The sequence below is a fragment of the Microcaecilia unicolor genome, chromosome 4 (assembly GCF_901765095.1).
Source record: "Microcaecilia unicolor chromosome 4, aMicUni1.1, whole genome shotgun sequence".
NCBI lineage: Eukaryota > Metazoa > Chordata > Amphibia > Gymnophiona > Siphonopidae > Microcaecilia > Microcaecilia unicolor.
The window spans coordinates 6,681,032-6,700,316 of NC_044034.1; the positions used below are offsets into that span (position 1 = coordinate 6,681,032).

At 46.1% G+C, this 19,285-nt stretch overlaps 1 protein-coding gene across 6 annotated transcripts in view; it reads left to right on the forward strand.

The window, feature by feature from the left end:
- The window catches only part of STIM1 (stromal interaction molecule 1), a 296,537-nt gene that overhangs the window by 259,492 nt on the left and 17,760 nt on the right, over positions 1-19,285 (forward strand). For 2 of the 6 annotated variants that reach the window (XM_030199835.1, XM_030199837.1), the window contains exons 12-13: positions 7,135-7,215; positions 11,244-11,310. In XM_030199835.1, the coding sequence (XP_030055695.1) occupies positions 7,135-7,215; positions 11,244-11,310 (148 nt within the window). Of the gene's footprint in view, positions 1-7,134; positions 7,216-11,243; positions 11,629-19,285 lie in introns of all 6 variants that reach the window. The other 4 variants (XM_030199832.1, XM_030199834.1, XM_030199836.1 and 1 more) reach the window with 2 other exon arrangements.

Here is a 19,285-nt window from a genome sequence, read left to right on the forward strand (position 1 = left end):
CATTCCCCTGCTGGTGGCGGTGAGCCCTCGGGTGGGTCTCCGCCTACCCTGAGGGCTCCTGCGGTACAGCCCCCCCGAGATCGACCTTCTTCAGTCTCGGCCCCGAGGAAGCGACGGGTGGATTCGACGTCCTCCTCGTCGGTGCCGGGGAGCTCCGGTGACATGCTTCGGAAGAAATCGAAGAAGCATCGACACCGGTCTCCTCCCCGTGTCGGCACCGAGAGCTCTGGGTCGCCGAGGGATTCGGCACCCAGCAGGCATCGGCACCGAGAGGACCGCTCACCCTCTGTTCAGGAGGTGTCGATGCGCTCCGCTCTGGACAGCCCGGAACAGCCTCCACGCCCGGAACAGGTACTGACGTCGACGCCTGCATCGACCTCTCAGCCTTTCTCTGCAGCCGCTCTAAACGAGAGCCTCCGGGCCGTTCTCCCAGAGATTCTGGGAGAGCTGTTGCGCCCTACCCCTCCGGTACCGGCGGTGCTTGCGCCACCGGTACCGTCGAGCGTGGCGCCGGCTGGCCCATCGCCCAGGTTGAGGTCCCCGACGTCGGTACCGCGTGCGGTACCGACCGCGGCCACCTCCCAGGAAGGCTCCCCGACTACGTCGGCGGAGGGAGCTTCGCCGATGCGGGCGAGGGAGTCTACCTCTCGACGCCCCCATCGTGGACAGGGTTCCACGGAGTCGAGCAGGGCGAGGTTGCAGACACAGGTCCGTGAACTTGTGTCTGACACCGAGGGTGAGGCCTCGTGGGAGGAAGAGGAAGATCCCAGATATTTCTCTGACGAGGAGTCTGGGGGTCTTCCGTCTGATCCCACTCCCTCTCCTGAGAGACAGCTTTCTCCTCCCGAGAGTCTGTCTTTTGCCTCCTTTGTCCGGGAGATGTCTACGGCCATCCCCTTCCCGGTGGTTGTGGAGGACGAGCCCAGGGCTGAAATGTTTGAGCTCCTGGACTATCCTTCTCCACCTAAGGAAGCGTCCACTGTTCCCTTGCACCATGTCCTGAAGAAGACATTGCTTGCGAACTGGACCAAACCATTAACTAATCCCCACATTCCCAAGAAGATCGAGTCCCAGTACCGGATCCATGGGGACCCAGAGCTGATGCGCACTCAGTTGCCTCATGACTCTGGAGTTGTGGATTTGGCCCTAAAGAAGGCTAAGAGTTCTAGGGAACATGCTTCGGCGCCCCCGGGCAAGGACGCTAGAACCTTAGACTCCTTTGGGAGGAAGGCCTACCATTCCTCTATGCTCGTGTCCAAGATCCAGTCTTACCAGCTCTACACGAGCATACACATGCGGAATAATGTGCGGCAGTTGGCGGGCTTGGTTGATGCTCTTCCCCCTGAGCAAGCCAAGCCTTTTCAGGAGGTGGTCAGGCAGCTGAAGGCGTGCAGAAAATTCCTGGCCAGAGGAGTTTATGACACTTTTGATGTTGCGTCCAGGGCCGCTGCTCAAGGTGTGGTGATGCGCAGGCTCTCATGGCTGCGTGCCGCCGACCTGGAGAATAGAGTCCAGCAGCGGATTACGGACTTGCCTTGCCGTGCGGATAACATTTTTGGCGAAAAAGTCGAGCAGGTGGTAGAGTCTCTCCACCAGCGGGACACCGCATTCGACAAGTTCGCCCGCCGGCAGCCTTCAGCTTCTACCTCTACAGGTAGACGATTTTTCGGGGGAAGGAAGACTGTTCCCTATACTTCTGGCAAGCGTAGGTACAATCCTCCTTCCCGACAGCCTGCGGCCCAGGCTAAGCCCCAGCGCGCTCGCTCTCGTCAGCAGCGTGCGAATCAGCAAGGCCCCGCGGCTCCCCAGCAAAAGCAAGGGGCGAGCTTTTGACTGGCTCCAGCAGAGCATAGCCGACATCCAAGTGTCAGTGCCGGGCGACCTGCCTGTCGGAGGGAGGTTGAAAGCTTTTCACCAAAGGTGGCCTCTTATAACCTCCGATCAGTGGGTTCTCCAAATAGTCCGGCAAGGATACACCCTCAATTTGGCCTCTCAACCTCCAAATTGTCCACCGGGAGCTCAGTCCTACAGCTTCCAGCACAAGCAGGTACTTGCAGAGGAACTCTCCGCCCTTCTCAGCGCCAATGCGGTCGAGCCCGTGCCATCCGGGCAAGAAGGGCTGGGGTTCTATTCCAGGTACTTCCTTGTGGAAAAGAAAACAGGGGGGATGCGTCCCATCCTAGACCTAAGGGCCCTGAACAAATATCTCGTAAAAGAAAAGTTCAGGATGCTTTCCCTGGGCACCCTTCTCCCCATGATTCAGCAAAACGATTGGCTATGCTCTCTGGACTTGAAGGATGCCTACACACACATCCCGATACTGCCAGCTCACAGACAGTATCTGCGATTTCAGCTGGGCGCACGCCACTTCCAGTACTGTGTGCTACCCTTTGGGCTCGCCTCTGCGCCCAGGGTGTTCACAAAGTGCCTAGCTGTGGTAGCAGCGGCGCTTCGCAGGCTGGGGGTGCACGTGTTCCCATATCTCGACGATTGGCTGGTGAAGAACACATCCGAGGCAGGAGCCCTGCAGTCCATGCAGATGACTATTCGCCTCCTGGAGCTACTGGGGTTTGTGATAAATTACCCAAAGTCCCATCTTCTCCCAGTGCAGAAACTCGAATTCATCGGAGCCCTGCTGGATTCTCGGACGGCTCGCGCCTATCTCCCAGAGGCGAGGGCCAACAACTTGTTGTCCCTCGTCTCGCGGGTGCGAGCGTCCCAGCAGATCACAGCTCGGCAGATGTTGAGATTGCTGGGCCACATGGCCTCCACAGTTCATGTGACTCCCATGGCCCGCCTTCACATGAGATCTGCTCAATGGACCCTAGCCTCCCAGTGGTATCAGGCCGCCGGGGGTCTAGAGGACGTGATCCACCTGTCCACGAGTTTTCTCGAATCCCTGTATTGGTGGACGATTTGCTCCAATTTGACTCTGGGACGTCCCTTCCAAATTCCTCAGCCTCAAAAAGTGCTGACCACGGATGCGTCTCTCCTGGGATGGGGAGCTCATGTCGATGGGCTTCACACCCAAGGAAGGTGGTCCCTCCAAGAAAGCGATCTACAGATCAATCTTCTGGAGTTGCGAGCGATCTGGAACGCTCTGAAGGCTTTCAGAGATCGGCTGTCCCACCAAATTATCCAAATTCAGACAGACAATCAGGTTGCCATGTACTATGTCAACAAGCAGGGGGGCACCGGATCTCGCCCCCTGTGTCAGGAAGCCGTCAGCATGTGGCTCTGGGCTCGCCGTCAAGGCATGGTGCTCCAAGCCACATATCTGGCAGGCGTAAACAACAGTCTGGCCGACAGGTTGAGCAGGATTATGCAACCTCACGAGTGGTCGCTCAATTCCCGTGTGGTGCGACAGATCTTCCGGGCGTGGGGCACCCCCCTGGTAGATCTCTTCGCATCTCAAGTGAACCACAAGGTCCCTCAGTTCTGTTCCAGGCTTCAGGCCCACGGCAGACTGGCGTCGGATGCCTTCCTCCTGGATTGGGGGGAAGGTCTGCTGTATGCTTATCCTCCCATTCCTCTGGTGGGGAAGACTTTGTTGAAACTCAAGCAAGACCGAGGCACCATGATTCTGATTGCTCCCTTTTGGCCGCGTCAGATCTGGTTCCCTCTTCTTCTGGAGTTATCCTCCGGAGAACCGTGGAGATTGGAGTGTTTTCCGACCCTCATCACGCAGGACGAAGGGGCTCTGCTGCATCCCAACCTCCAGTCCCTGGCTCTCACGGCCTGGATGTTGAGGGCGTAGACTTTGCCTCTTTGGGTCTGCCAGAGGGTGTCTCCCGCATCTTGCTTGCTTCCAGGAAAGACTCCACTAAGAGAAGTTACTTCTTTCATTGGAGGAGGTTTGCCGTCTGGTGTGACAGCAAGGCCCTAGATCCTCGCTCTTGTCCTACACAGACCCTGCTTGAATACCTTCTCCACTTGTCGGAGTCTGGTCTGAAGACCAACTCCGTAAGGGTTCACCTTAGTGCAATCAGTGCATACCATTACCAAGTGGAAGGTAAGCCGATCTCAGGACAGCCTTTAGTTGTTCGCTTCATGAGAGGTTTGCTTTTGTCAAAGCCCCCTGTCAAGCCTCCTACAGTGTCATGGGATCTCAATGTCGTTCTCACCCAGCTGATGAAACCTCCTTTCGAGCCACTGAATTCCTGCCATCCGAAGTACTTGACCTGGAAGGTCATTTTCTTGGTGGCAGTTACCTCGGCTCGTAGAGTCAGTGAGCTTCAGGCCCTGGTAGCCCAGGCCCCTTACACCAAATTTCATCACAACAGAGTAGTCCTCCGCACTCACCCAAAGTTTCTGCCAAAGGTTGTGTCGGAGTTCCATCTGAACCAGTCAATTGTCTTGCCAACATTCTTTCCCCGTCCTCATTCCTGCCCTGCTGAACGTCAGCTGCACACATTGGACTGCAAGAGAGCATTGGCCTTCTATCTGGAGCGGACACAGCCCCACAGACAGTCCGCCCAATTGTTTGTTTCTTTTGATCCCAACAAGAGGGGAGTGGCTGTAGGGAAACGCACCATATCCAATTGGCTAGCAGATTGCATTTCCTTCACTTACGCCCAGGCTGGGCTGGCTCTTGAGGGTCATGTCACGGCTCATAATGTTAGAGCCATGGCAGCGTCGGTAGCCCACTTGAAGTCAGCCACCATGGAGGAAATTTGCAAAGCTGCGACGTGGTCATCTGTCCACACATTCACATCTCATTACTGCCTGCAGCAGGATACCCGACGTGACAGTCGGTTCGGGCAGTCAGTTCTTCAGAACCTGTTTGGGCTTTAGGATCCAACTCCACCCCCCGAGGGCCCTGTTTGTTCTGTTCCAGGCTACACTCTCAGTTAGTTGGTAAATTTTTTAGGTCAATCTCAGTTATGTCCTCGCCGTTGCGAGGCCCAATTGACCAATGTTGTTGTTTTGAGTGAGCCTGGGGGCTAGGGATACCCCATCAGTGAGAACAAGCAGCCTGCTTGTCCTCGGAGAAAGCGAATGCTACATACCTGTAGAAGGTATTCTCCGAGGACAGCAGGCTGATTGTTCTCACAAACCCGCCCGCCTCCCCTTTGGAGTTGTGTCTTCCCTTGAAGTGTATTGTCTTGCTACATACTGGACTGGCCGGCTCGAGCCGGTTTCGGGCGGGAAGACGGCCGCGCATGCGCGGTGCGCGCGGGCGCGCGAGGGCTAGCAAAGGACTTTGCTAGTGAAGTTTCCGATTGGAGGGGCTGCCGTGGACGTCACCCATCAGTGAGAACAATCAGCCTGCTGTCCTCGGAGAATACCTTCTACAGGTATGTAGCATTCGCTCTCTCGCTAGTCGAACGGGGCTTCCTCCTGGACCCGGAAAGGGTGATTCTGAAGAGCCCAGAGGGGAGCTCGACCTGACAGGGAGATCAGAAGTTGCAGGAGAGACGGAGGTGAATCTAAGTCGGATCTGGCTGAAGTTATTAGAAATCAAAAGAACCCTGAAACAATCTTCTGATGAGGTAAAGACATTAAATTTATCGGTGCAGGAAGTGAAGAACTCTATGGAAATAGCTAATCGGGATTTTTCAAAGAAAATTGAGGCCTTGCAGACAGACTCTAAGCAAACGGAAGAATTCAAGGTGGCTGTGATTAAAGATAGTATTGAGATCAGAAGAAAAATAGAACAAATGGAGAACTATAACAGGAGGTTAAACCTTTGACTATTAAATTTTCCTAGAATGTTGGGAGTCTCTCCAAATGATATGTTTTGCAAATTTTTGAAAGAAAATTTGAACTTTCCCCAAGAAATATTTCCTCCTTTGAATAAAATTTACTACATTTCAAATACAATGAATAAAGTAGAGGGAGAAGACTCAGTGGATTTACAAAATGTCACAGCCATTTTGGAACAATCAATTACAAACGCGATGGAAAGAGGAACGTTGATGGTGTCTTTTGTTTTCCAGCAGGACTTAAATGCAGTAATGAGACTTTATTTTAAATCAACCAACCGCATGTTTGCAGGCCAGAAGATCTGGCTCTATCCTGACGTGACTAAAACAGGAAAAAAGGAAAATGTTTCTGTCAATGAGGTCAAAAATTTTGGAAATGGGAGGTTCCTTCCTTCTTGCATATCCTTGTAAATGTGTTATCAGGATAAATCAAACAAAATATATATATTATATGCCTGATCAGCTTCAGAACTTCTTAGATACTACACAAGCTTAGAGATAAGAAGTATGGGAATAACGGTGTCACTATTTTTCTTGTTTAACGTGTGATATTGTGTAATACACTTCACTAATTCCTACCCCCCCTAACCTTTACATTGTGGTCTAAGGAAGCCAATGTTATATAAATAAATTGAACAAATGGGGTTTTTTTCCTAAGTTTGTAAAGTTATTACAATTATGGCTGTATTACACTTTGCAGTTGTATTTATCTGTATAAGTACATATAAAACAATAAAAATTATAATCTAAAAAAAAAAAAAAAAAGATATAGTGGAATTAGAAAAGGTGCAGAGAAGGGCGACGAAAATGATAAAGGGGATGGGACGACTTCCCTATGAGGAAAGGCTAAAGCGGCTCTTCAGCTTGGAGAAATAAGAGAGGTCTATAAAATAATGAGTGGAGTTGAACGGGTAGATGTGAAGCATCCATGCTTTCCAAAAATACTAGGACTAGGGGGCATGTGATGAAACTACAATGTAGTAAATTTAAAACGAATCAGAGAAAATGTTTCTTCACTCAACGTGTAATTAACTCTGGAATTCTTTGCCAGAGAATGTGGTAAAGGCGGTTAGCTTAGCGGAGTTTAAAAAAGGTTTGGACGGCTTCCTAAAGGAAAAGTCCATAGACCATTATTAAATGGACTTGGGGAAAATCCACTATTTCTGGGATAAGCAGTATAAAATGTTTTGTACTTTTTGGGGATCTTGCCAGGTATTTGTGACCTGGATTGGCCACTGTTGGAAACAGGATGCTGGGCTTGATGGACCTTTGGTCTTTCCCAGTATGGAAATACTTATGTAGCTGTGCAGCTTAACGTGTAGTTTCATGTAAGAGTTAAAGTACTGGTAATGGTCTGACTGTACTTGGTGTTTCTACCAATAAATCACCCTTTTATTTCCTCCCCCTCAATCCAATTTGTTGATACCAGACGCTGCCTGGCTTATGGGGAACAGGGTCAGTGACCGTCCGCCTGCCTGCTTGGAGAATCATTCCCTCTGGAAATATCCTGGTTTGATGATCTTTTTCTTTTCTGGAATTTCTTTCCACCATCCTTGACTAAAATGCACTTAATTTTTCAGCCTTTTTCTACCTAGAGCACATAGAAACAAAAGACACCTAACACACAGTATTTCCAGTGGAATGACACACGGTACTAACTGCTGGGGGATGGAGTCTGAGCTATGTGTTGAGGGTGCCCTGAAAACCTCTCGCCATGCTAAGAGTGTCAGTGCCTTCTTTCTCTTTTGTGGTTCCAGCCTGCCAAGAAGGTATCAGAGACCTCTGGTAATAATAAGAGGATGTCACAGCACCTTGCTACTAGACTATAGATTACCTGAGGGTTTAAGAAGAGCACAATCACCTACTTTTATGGTTTCTAGCTTTGATTGGCAGTGGTGCAGCACTGGCGGGTAAACTCTGTTCACAGGGTAGGATGCCTTAAGAGGAGAGTGAGGAGGGCATCCAGATGACTGATGGGTTCAGGTCGGATGCCCTCTCATAGCAATATGACTTGCAGATTTGCTGCAAACAATGTATGTGTGCCGTGGGTGACGTCTTTTTCGTTTAACATCATTCTTAACAGTTATTTTATGTACATTTTCCAGAGAGGGGCACAGTGTTTACATTTTAATGGAGGTAATGTTGTAAATGGTGCCTCCTGTAGGTATCCTGATGCTGCATGGTGAGAGGTCGCTCTGTAATGTTATCTGCATCCAGGTTCCATTACAGAACACTTTCATAACCAGCATTGATAACCAGCTTGGAGAAAAGGTGGCTGAGGGGAGATATGCTAGTGGTCTATAAAATAATGAGTGGAGTGGAATGGGTAGATGTGAATCATTTGTTTACTCTTTCCAAAAATACTAGGACTAGGGGGCACGCGATGAAGCTACAAAGTAGTAAATTTAATACAAATTGGAGAAAATGTTTCTTCACTCAATGTGTAATTCAACTCTGGAATTCATTGCCAGAGAATGTGGTAAAGGTGGTTAGCTTAGCAGGGTTTTAAAAAGGTCTGGACGGCTTCCTAAAGGAAAAGTCCATAGACCTTTATTAAATTGACTTTGGGAAAATCCACTACTTATTTCTGGGATAAGCAGCATAAAATGTTTTGTACTTTTTGGGGATGTTGCCAGGTATTTGTGACCTGGATTGGCCACTGTTGGAAACAGGATGCTGGGTTTGATGGACCTTTGGTCTGTCCCAGTGCGGCAATACTTAAATATTTATGATGCACTTTACATTTACATGCCAGTAGCTGGACCCACTGTAGAGCTGGCATACCTGTGGCATATATGTCCCATGTTCCACCCGTGTGCCAGGCCACGTACACGCGCTGCTAGTACGTATGTGCATGAGTGTACACTTGGCTGCGAACGTGCTACTGTTGTGTGTGTGCGTGTGTGTGTGTGCAAGAGTGTCTAATTGCGGCTACTGAGTTATGGAATTGCTGTTTATAGGTCTCTGCCACTTTGTGCAGAACTAGAATTTGCAGACACAGAGGACAGTCTTACCGCAGTACAATGGCAGAAGGAGATGAGTGGCTTTTAATCCTGCCGGATTTAGGAGTCCCAGGGGAAGACAGATAATTCCTCAACCTCTTTATTCTACATCTTTGGATAGTTTCTGTGCTGTCACATCGTGCCAGGAATCCAGGGCTCTCACTTGATTGCCAGGGCTCTCACATTCTGTAAGGGAACCCCCTGGCCTTTTTATGACTCTCTCGTCAAAACAAGGCAGCTTTTGAAAACATGGTCTTCTGCCTTCGAGAAAAACTTCTCTTTCAGCTCACAGCAAGTTTTCTTTAAAGAAAATCTTGCATTTGTTCCCCTCTGAATACTGTGTAGTTCTGATCGTTCCTGAAACAGTTGTAAAAATCCCACAAAGCAGCAATACCCCAACTCCTGTCCCTGCAAAAGGAATTGCACTGCCGAGCTGATGACCGACTGTGAAAATCAGTGCTGAAAATATAAATGGTCAGAGAATAGAATACTTTATTGGTCAGTTGGCTAAAGATCCAGAATAAAGAAGTCTTAGCAGGTAGCTGGACCCTTCCTCTCTCTTCTGAATCCCTTGAGTTCGAGAAACAGATGCTACCTTTGTTCAGAAACAGAGTGTCTACCTTGTTTTCTGTATTTTTACAAAACAAACTGAACCTTGCTTCTGTTCTAGGATGTTTTCAAATGTAGTAATTTAAAATCTTGGCCTTAGGGAGTTTTTGAAGCTGCTTCTCCTGCAGTGGACTAGTGTCCTGAGAGCAGCCGCACTTGCTGGAGTCCCAGCTTCCAGCTCTGTCTCACATGCGTACTGAATACTCATCTGTCAGGATTAAGTCAGTATAGACCAAGCTAATGCTTCCGATCAGATACCGCATTCAATTCAAGCTTCTCCTTCTTACCTACAAATGTACTCAGTCTGCTGCCCCTCACTATCTTTCTACCCTCATCTCCCCTTACGTTCCCGCCCGTAACCTCCATTCACAGGATAAATCCCTCCTCTCAGTACCCTTCTCCACCACCGCCAACTCCAGGCTCCGCTCATTCTGCCTCGCCTCACCCTATGCTTGGAACAACCTTCCTGAGCCCTTACGCCAAGCCCCCTCCCTGCCCGTCTTCAAGTGTTTGCTTAAAGCCCACCTCTTCAATGCTGCGTTCGGCACCTAACCCTTACCGTTCAGTGAATCCAGACTGCCCCAATTTGACTGCCCCTATCGGACCAACCGTTCACTTGTCTATTAGATTGTAAGCTCTTTGAGCAGGGACTGTCTCTCTTTGTTAAATTGTACAGTGCTGCATAACCCTAGTAGCGCTCTAGAAATGTTAAGTAGTAGTATTAGTAAGTCAGGTAATCTGTACAGGATTGCTTCTGCTATTGGACAGTTTCTGTGGGAGTGTGGTAATGGTTTATGGTTTATTCAGATTTGTTGAATCGCCTTTTTTACCATACAGTTCAAGGCAATGTACAATAAAATCAAACTGAGGGAAATAACTCCAAATGTATGATAGGAAAGCACACCAGTCATAAAAGAAATACAGTAATCATACATCCTGGCAATGAAAGCAACATTGCATCAGTGCTCTGGCGGGTAAACCCTGGGTCACTTGAAGGCCTCATTACATAAATGAGTTTTGAGACTCAATTTAAAGTTTTTCAGGGAGGATTCGGCTCGAATCCCAAGGGGAAAATTGTTCCAGAGGAACAGTTGCCCGTTCTGTGTATATTCTGAATGCTGCCTGGTAGGTATGGTTCCATTTCTAAGATGATCTTTGGAGTGATACAGCTTATATAGAGATCAACAATTATCCAGGACAGAGCCCTGAGTCCTCGAGGAGACTTCATACAGAATGAAGAATCCTCAGAAAATTCTGGGTCGTTATTCAGCCAGAGGTGGTCAGTATTTCTGTACGTACTGACTGCTACCAGCTAACCCACCCCAGCACTAACGGGACAGTGTCGTGGCCAGCTTGGTGTGGTTTAAGTGGGCAGGAGTCTCTCCCGCATGCTTAAATCACACTGAATTGCCCCATAATAAACAGCACTGCTCCGTACTATTCAGAGCATGTGGAAATGTGAGAGGGAAAAGCGTGCATGGGTGTGTGTGAGCCAGCAGGCAGGAAACAGCAGCGATGCCCCTGATACTGGGTCCCTGTCTACATCACCCATCTTGAGGCAGTCAGTAAGAGCCAGAGGATGGGGGGCTGCTCTCTGGTGCTATTATTTTAAACTCCTGCAGTCTGTTGCTGTTTCTATTTCCATTTTATTGCTCTTTACCAGTTCGGTTGGTTGGTCAGAATAGTGGGTTATTAACGTATTGTCACCTAGCTGCTGCCATGATCATTTGTGCATTGATATTCTTACAGTCAGACAACACCAGGCTCTGTAAGGACTGGAGTTTACCAGTTTAGCACTAAAGTCTGATTGTTCTCAGGTCACTGTCTTCCAGTTCTGCACTAGGTTAATGCTGCTCTAGTAAGATGGTTGTGTCTGTGTACAAGTTCCCGCATTAACTCATTTCATCCTCTCTTCTCTCTTTAACAGCCCCCAGTTTGTCGGGTACAGTTCGACAGCGCATGGTGGATTCCCAGTTGGCTCTTGGATCTCAGAGGTTGGTAGAAGGTCATGTACCAGGACAAAATGAATCTGGGCAAGCCGTGCCTTACCTGCCTCCCAGAATGTCTCTCCGGCGAATGCGCAGCCTCTCTCATGGACAGTCTTTCAGTTCTGAGGTTCACGGGACCATCCCATCACCCACCTCTTCCTCCTTCTGCTCTTCTTGCTCCTCCACCACCTGCACTCCTGCTTGTCATTCACACCCTCTCTATTATCATCACTCCACCACGTATTATGTACAGATGGACTCCATTCCTGACCTGCCCCCTCCTGACGTCACTTCGGGGATCCCCTCTTGTTCTCCTAGCATTGGGTATACTGCACCACTTTCTCTTCCTTTCTGGTTTGCCATGCACTCTCTGCTTGCTTTGACTTTGCATTGTGCATTCACTTTTCATTACTCATTTGGGAGTGTTTTGCCTTTTCTTTGATTTTTCATTACTTTACAGTTCTATGGAACTTGTATTCTCCTCAAGGAAATTGTGATTTGCTTAATTGTCCCACCAGACCAATCTAGATGCTTGATTTTGTGCTGTCCTGCCAGGCAGTGGAAAGTGAGAACTATTGAGTTGTGATGTCATCACTTAAGAACCCTGTGCAGCTTCCTGGCTAGACAGTATTTCTCAGTCTCCAGCAGGTGGTCTGACAGGAATCCCCCCACACACACATAAACACACCAACCATTGGGGAAAACCTTGAATGCATCAATGAGGCGACGGCGCAGGGAGGAGGGTTTTAGATTTGTAAGGTATTGGGCAACATTCTGGGGAAGGGGGATCCTATTCCAGAATGATGGGCTCCACCTTAACCAGGGTGAGACCAGGCTGCTGGCATCGCCATTTAACAAGGAGATAGAGTAGCTGTTAAACTAGAACTTGGGGGAAGGCCGACAGTCGTTCAAAAGCGCATGGTTCAGAACAAGGTATCTTTCAAAGATATCACCAAAACAGGGTATCCTGATAGCGAGGTTGGAATGGAGACCATAGTAGATCAGGCATCTATAAATAAAGCAGACAAAATATTACAAATTAACAGTCAACTGCTGAGCAAGATGTAAATAGGAGCAACAAACATAATTTGAAATGTCTATGTGTGAATGCCAGAAGCCTAGGAAGTAAGATGGGAGAGTTAGAATATATTGTACTAAATGAAAAATTAGATATAATAGGCATCTCGGAGATCTGGTGGAAGGAGGATAACCAGTGGGACACTGTCATACCGGGGTACAAATTATATCATAGTGATAGGGTGGATCGAATTGGTGGAGGGGTAGCATTATATATTAACAATAGCCTTGAATCAAATAGATTGAAAATTCTGCAGGAAACAAAACACATTTTGGAATCCCTATAGAAAGGGGAAAAGGATAGTGATAGGAGTGAACTACTGTCCACCTGGCCAGGATGAACAGACAGATGTAGAAATGTTATCCGAAATTAGGGAGGTTAACAAACTGGTGAACACAGAATGGGTGATTTCAATTACCCTGATATTGACTGGGTAAATATAACATTGAGGCATGCTAGAGAGGTAAAATTCCTTGACTAAATCATGGATTGCTTTATGGAGCAGCCGGTAGAGGAGCCAACAAGAGGAGAAAAATTTTAGACCTAGTCCTTAGTGGAGCACATGGTCTGGTGCAGGAGGTAATGGTGATGGAGCCGCTTGATAAGAATGATCAGATTTGATATCGGCTTTGGAGTAAGTACACACAGGAAATCCAATACGTTAACATTTAACTTTCAAAAAGGAGACTATGATAAAATGAGAAGAACTGTGAAAAATAAATTTAGAGGAGCAACTCCAAAGGTCAAAAATTTATATCAGGCATGGATGCTGTTCAAAAATACCATCCTGGAAGCCCAGGCCAAATATATTCCATGTATTAAAAAAGGAGGAAGGAAGACCAAACACAAAACACACCAGGGTGCTCTGGAAAGGCTTTTGTTTGGTTTACTCTGTTAGACTAACCTCTGTGCAGGGTACTGGTGTGTTTTTACTATGGCAGTGCTACAGGATAAAAGCAAGTGCTGCTTTGTTAGTGGGGGTGTGAAGGTTAGCTATTACAGCAGCAGCAAAATGCCACTGGTGTGAAGAGAAAACTGCGGTTTCCTTTTCTCTCAATTCCAAAGGACCATGGGATGAGCAGTTCGCTGTTTCCTCCAGCTGTTAATGTGGATGAAGCAATGGTTGACCCAGTTTTCAGTGCTCTCACTAGTTACTGTCAGAAACAAGCCTCCCCATTGGCAACTATGGATCCCCTCGCTTGTGGGTAGGTCACAGGACTTATGTTTTGTTTGAATTTATTCTGTTGTTGCACAGAGATTTTTTTTTTTTATGGGCCTAGATCTACCCTCTACTACTTTTGCTTTATCTAATGTCTCTGCTGCTTCTCCTAATGTAGCTGTTAAGTAGCCCAGATTGTAAAGAGTAGAAGATCAGGATAATAAGCTTTCTGTAGTCTCTGGAGCAGAGGAGGTGATATATTCAAATTCAGCAGAGCAGCAGGTTGGACTGGAGGAAGACCTCCTGCCTGAGGAGGATAGGTTTCACCAGGAGAGGATCCTTCTGTGAGCCATAATTTTGGTAAGGAGGACTTGGCTGTCCTGTTTTAGAGGTCTAGTGAGGAGAAAGAGCTTGGCTTTGAATCCTGGTGTGGTACATTTTTTTTCAGGATTTAATCTTATCAATCCACAATGTCATCCATTGATTTCACCCTCTGGGATTTTAAACTTGGTATTGTCTACCTTAGTTCAGCCTCCTTTTGAACATCTTGATTCTATAACCTTAAAAGACCACCCTTAAGGCTGCTTTTCTTGTAGCCATTTGTTCAGCTAGGCAGATTTCAGAATTACATGCCTTGTCCTATAGAGAGCCTTTTTTGGTCTTTTTCAAGGAAAAGGTTGTGCTTAGACTAGTTCCATCCTTCCTGCCTAAAGTGGGTCATTGAATAAATTGCCTCCTTTGTATCTTGGCTCTGCCTTACGGTTCCATCTGTGGCCATGTGTCCTTCATCTGAATCAAATCATAGCTTTACCTGTTTTTCAGGAGCTTAAAAATGATGCTTAAAAATTGGATGTTGGACCCATGTTGAAATACTACCTGAAGAGTATGAAGGCAATAAGGAAATCAGGCTCTTTATTCTTTTCAGAGGATCCCCTAAAGGGGAAGCAGCATCAAAAGCGACAATCACTTGATGGGTTAAAGAGGCTGTTGCTTCTGTGTATATTTTCCGTGATCATCCAGTTCTAGAAATTTTGACAGTTCATCCTACAAGGGGTTAATCTGCTTCTTGGGTGGAGCACTCCTTTGTTTGTCACTGCAGATTGTTCAAGCTCAAATGATGTGGTCCTTGGTTCCAAAGTGTTAACAGCAAGAATTTTAGTGTACCACTCTCATACATCCCTAGTGTCTGGACTGTTCTGGTGGGACGATACGGAAAGATAAGTTAGTTCTTAACTGCTAATTTTCTGTGCTTGAATCCCTCCAGATCAGTCTAAAGCCCATCCATGGTTCTTAGCATCAGATTGTTTTTTGTGTTCTGAAGTACAAAGACTTGAATTTGGCTACTTTCATTATTTCTGATAGATCTTTCGTTTTGGAGAGCTTTATCTTTCCTTAGTTGTTCTCTGTTGAGCGGTTTATTAGTTCCTAGGGGAGTTTTTCTTTCTTTTTAATTGCATTTGCTTTGCTGCTTTGTTATGATAAATACTGACTGGCCAGGAGGTAGCACAGTGTTCTTAAGTGATGACATCGCAACTCAGTAGTTTTCTGTCTCTACCTGCTAACAGGACAGCACAATTCCAAACATCTGGATTGGTCTGGAGAGACTCAAGGAAAGAAAATTAGCAGGTAAGAACTAATTTACCCTTTCAGTTTATGGAGTCACAGTGCTGTTATTTATCACAATGCAATTTACGTACAGAATAATAATATCCCAAAGAAAGAAAGCCAAACAAGTGTACCAGAGATATACATTCAACTTGTGAGATGGGAGGACTGGTTAAAAGTTTAATGTCATTAGGACTGGCATATCCAGTAGGGGAATTATCTCAATCTAACAGGATCCTGGCACATTTTTTGCATGGAATATTAATAATTTGAATGAATACTGCATGCAGACCAGGTTCCAGTGCACCTTGCATGCAAATTTATTGTCAGGATAGACCCCAGGTATACTTTACAAGTTCACAAAACTGAAAGTGAAGATGGTATTGGGTAAAGAGAGTTTGTGCATCCACTGACATTTGTGTCCAATTACTCTCGGGAAATGAAAGTGATCCCAGACTACTGGAGAAAGGCAGCTGTGGGTTTTCTTCACAAAACGTGGGAATAGCAAAAACATCGATAATTATAGGCCAGTTATTCTGGGTAAATTTAATGGAAGCACTATTAACAGAAAGCAATGTGGAATATCTTTGTTTAAATCTTTTTATTAAGAGAGGTCACATGAATCTGTAGCTGTGGGAGGACGTGTACCTGCTGAGCTCCTGGGCTCCATGTCCACTTTTGATGATATTTTGACTATTTCTATTGATAGGTTGGTACCCTCCGAATAAATCAGACTTTGGCTAAATCTATGGACAAATTTTTAGAAAGACTGAGCGATTCCCGACCTGTGAAACCTTCACGGGCAGAGCGCGCTCGAAGTAAGCAAGGAGAGGAAAATATGGTGTCCCCAATTGCAGGCAAGGTCACGCAGTTCACAGCCTCGGCTCTCGCTGAGCTGCAACATACCATCAAGCAAACGTTGGGACCAAAATTGGAATCTCTTGAACCAGATTACTCGGTTTGAATCGCTACTAACAGAACTGATCAAACGCACCACTGAGTTAGAATCTCGAGTCTCCATCTTGGAAGACGGTACCGGTAGAACATCGGCTGAAGTGACAGCACTGAAGGCCCTGACCCTTGGACACCAAAACGTGGCATTCCTTAGGGCTCACCTCTCTCACCTGTCTTATGAGGATGATAATTTTGGTTCCTGGGGCTCATCTATTTTGATATGCAGATGATATTTTCATCTGGCTTCCAACAGCAGATATTCAGTCTCTGCCTGTATTGCCAGCATAAGATCATGGGCAATAGATAATGCGTTAATGCTGATAAAAGAAGATTCTATGGTTTTTAGCAATAACTTGGATAGTTCTTTGTCAATTCATGTAGGACAAATTTCCATCAATTCCTGCAGGGCATGTTCCTTCTATTTCTGTAGGACAATCTCTGTTCCTCCCTGTGGCACATACTTCTCAGGTCTTGGGAATTATTTTCGATACTACTCTGTCATTTGAATCTCAAATTAACAATGTAGTAAAGAAAATATTTTTTTTAATTGCGACAACCCCATGGTGACCTTAGGCCATCAGTTTTGGACATTCCCAAGTACTCAAGCTTTTTGGACTCACTTGGGGTTACCATGTCTCTGCAATGTGGCAACCCGTTGGACTCCTCGGCCCCGTTCTCTGTTTGCTAAACACAATGTGGCTCGCCCTTTGCTGAGGGAATACCTGGCTTTTGTGAAATGTGCGGCTCTTCTTGGGACAAAGTGTATCCTTCAAAAATGGCTCTTAGCAGACCCTCCATCACTTTGTCAATGGAGAGCCTTAATAATTGAACAAGTTTCTATGGAACGCCGTTCAGTAGAAAATCTGAACTCTGTACCTGGCACTCGTTTCTGTCAAACCTGGGAACCTTTCTGGTCAACCTTGACACCAATGGCTTGTAGCCATATTCTTAATTCAGGACAATTACAAACTTATTTTCTGTTATGAGATCATAATATAGGGTTGTTGTTGTTGTTTTTTTTTTTTTGGTGATGTGGAGGGTAGATAGCTGTGTTCCTTGGTGTATGTTTGTATGAGAATATGGTTGGGATTAAGGATTATATGTTTAAATTGTTAATAAACAGATTTTGAGAAAAAAAATCTTTTTATTAACTTCGAAGTCATAGTGACAAAGTATACAATAAATGATGTAGAACAACATTCCAAGTACAATTTTAAAGATATTAACCTACTTCCCCCCTCCCGAAAACTTGAAGTACATCTAAAACATCCAGGAGCACCACGTCAAAAGTTCCATGAGCTTGCAGTGATAATGCATCAATTACGTACTAGATATCTACCCAAAGGTATAAACAATTATGCCAAAGCAAAAATGTAGGACATGAAGAGCTATGTTCTTATACTTCCCTGTCAATTTGACTTCTGGCTCATCCATCCCTCTCTTGAGTGCAATAAATTGGAAGAGAAAAGCAAAAACAAGTGAAGATAACTCCAACATCTTAACACACAAATTGAACCTGGAGTCTCTTAACCTCCTGCCCTCTGCCATCCCAGTGGGATCATAGTGGATTATCTTTAATGCAGTAGATTGCAGAAGCCAAGCTTGAAGCTTAAATTTCAGCAAATGTCTTCTTTATATTTGAAGTATCTTTCTTTCTTTAAAGTTTCAACCCATACACAAACAAAATGAACTTTGGTTACAAACAAGAAAGCACAGAAATCAGTGATATATACACAGCAAACATCTATTATGCGTAAACCCAGAGCCAAACCCCAACCCTACCCCCTCACCCCCACCCCCACCCAAGCATCTAAAACAGTAAAAGGCCCTAGAAATGGAATGCAATGAAACTAGACATCTAGATGATTCAAAAGCATGAGATAAGATTTTCCAAAAACGGTGTCTACATCTTTAAAAACCAGCGCTTAGCACGTTACCCTCAGGAGTCCACCAAAAGTCTCTCCATGCACAGCAGTTAATGATTGTGACCGCCACAGAGCCAACGTTGGCGCCTCAGGATAAATCCACTAAAGAAACAAACAACACTTTGCGATAAGAAATGCGTTGCACAGAAAGAGACCAGGTATCCGGGTTCCCTTCCTGATCATTTGCACATTTTCCAGCAAAGCTGCTTATTTATTTTATTTATTTATTTCTGCATTTGTATTCCACATTTTTCAATTAGCTAGTCGGTTCAGTGTGGCTTACAAGTTACTTCAGTTATACACGGTACAAAGATGTTTAGTTGTCGCTTATCTTGTTCACTTTCTGTCAGTGAATCCTGCAGGGGCGTAGCCAAACACCCAATTTTGGGTGGGCCTGGGCCCAAGATGGGTGGGCAGAAGAACCTCGCCCCGTCCCACAGGTGATTTGGTCTCTCCTTCTCTCGCTTGCATGCCTTATGGTCTCTCAAACATCCCCCCTCTCCCGTATACCTTTTAAATAGCAGATTTTCACCAGCAGCAAGCAGCAACTAATACACACTGCTCATGTTGGCTCCACACCCTTCCCCCTGATGCAACTTCCTGTTTCCACCTAGGCAGAAATACATCAGAGGGAAGGCTGTGGGGCCGGTGCGAGCAGTATGTATGTCACTGCTCACTGCAGGCGAAGATCTGCTACTTACAAGGTCTGCAGGAGGGACACTTGTTGGGAGTTTTCGGCTGGTGGGGCTTGGGAATCCCTGCCAGCCACATCATAGGTATGCTGCTACTGGGTGGGCCTGAACCCAAGCCCACCCTTGGCTACGCCACTGGAATCTGGTATCATTGTATGTCAATTGTAAGTCAGTTTGATTGTGTGGATTCATTGAAGGAGGCTTGTTTAAAGAAGTGGGCTTTCATGTGTTTTCAGATTAAGTAGTTGTTCATGCTTTTGAGGGTTGTTGGTAATGTGTTCCATATCTTGGGACAAATGTATGAAATTGGTTGAGTATGCAGATTTGTATATTATGCCTTGACATTCGAGGAAGTGAAGTACGAGAGAGGTTCTAGCGCCCCTCATTTTGTCGTGTATAGGTAGTTCTATTAGGTTTGTTATGTATTCTGGTGCAAGTCTGAAAATTATTCTGTAGACGAAAGAACAAATCTTGAAGGATATCTGTGCTTTGACTGGTAGCCAATGTAAGTTTTGGAGTAATGGTTGTACGCTTTTGAATCGATTTTTTTTTTCTGAAGATTAGTCTT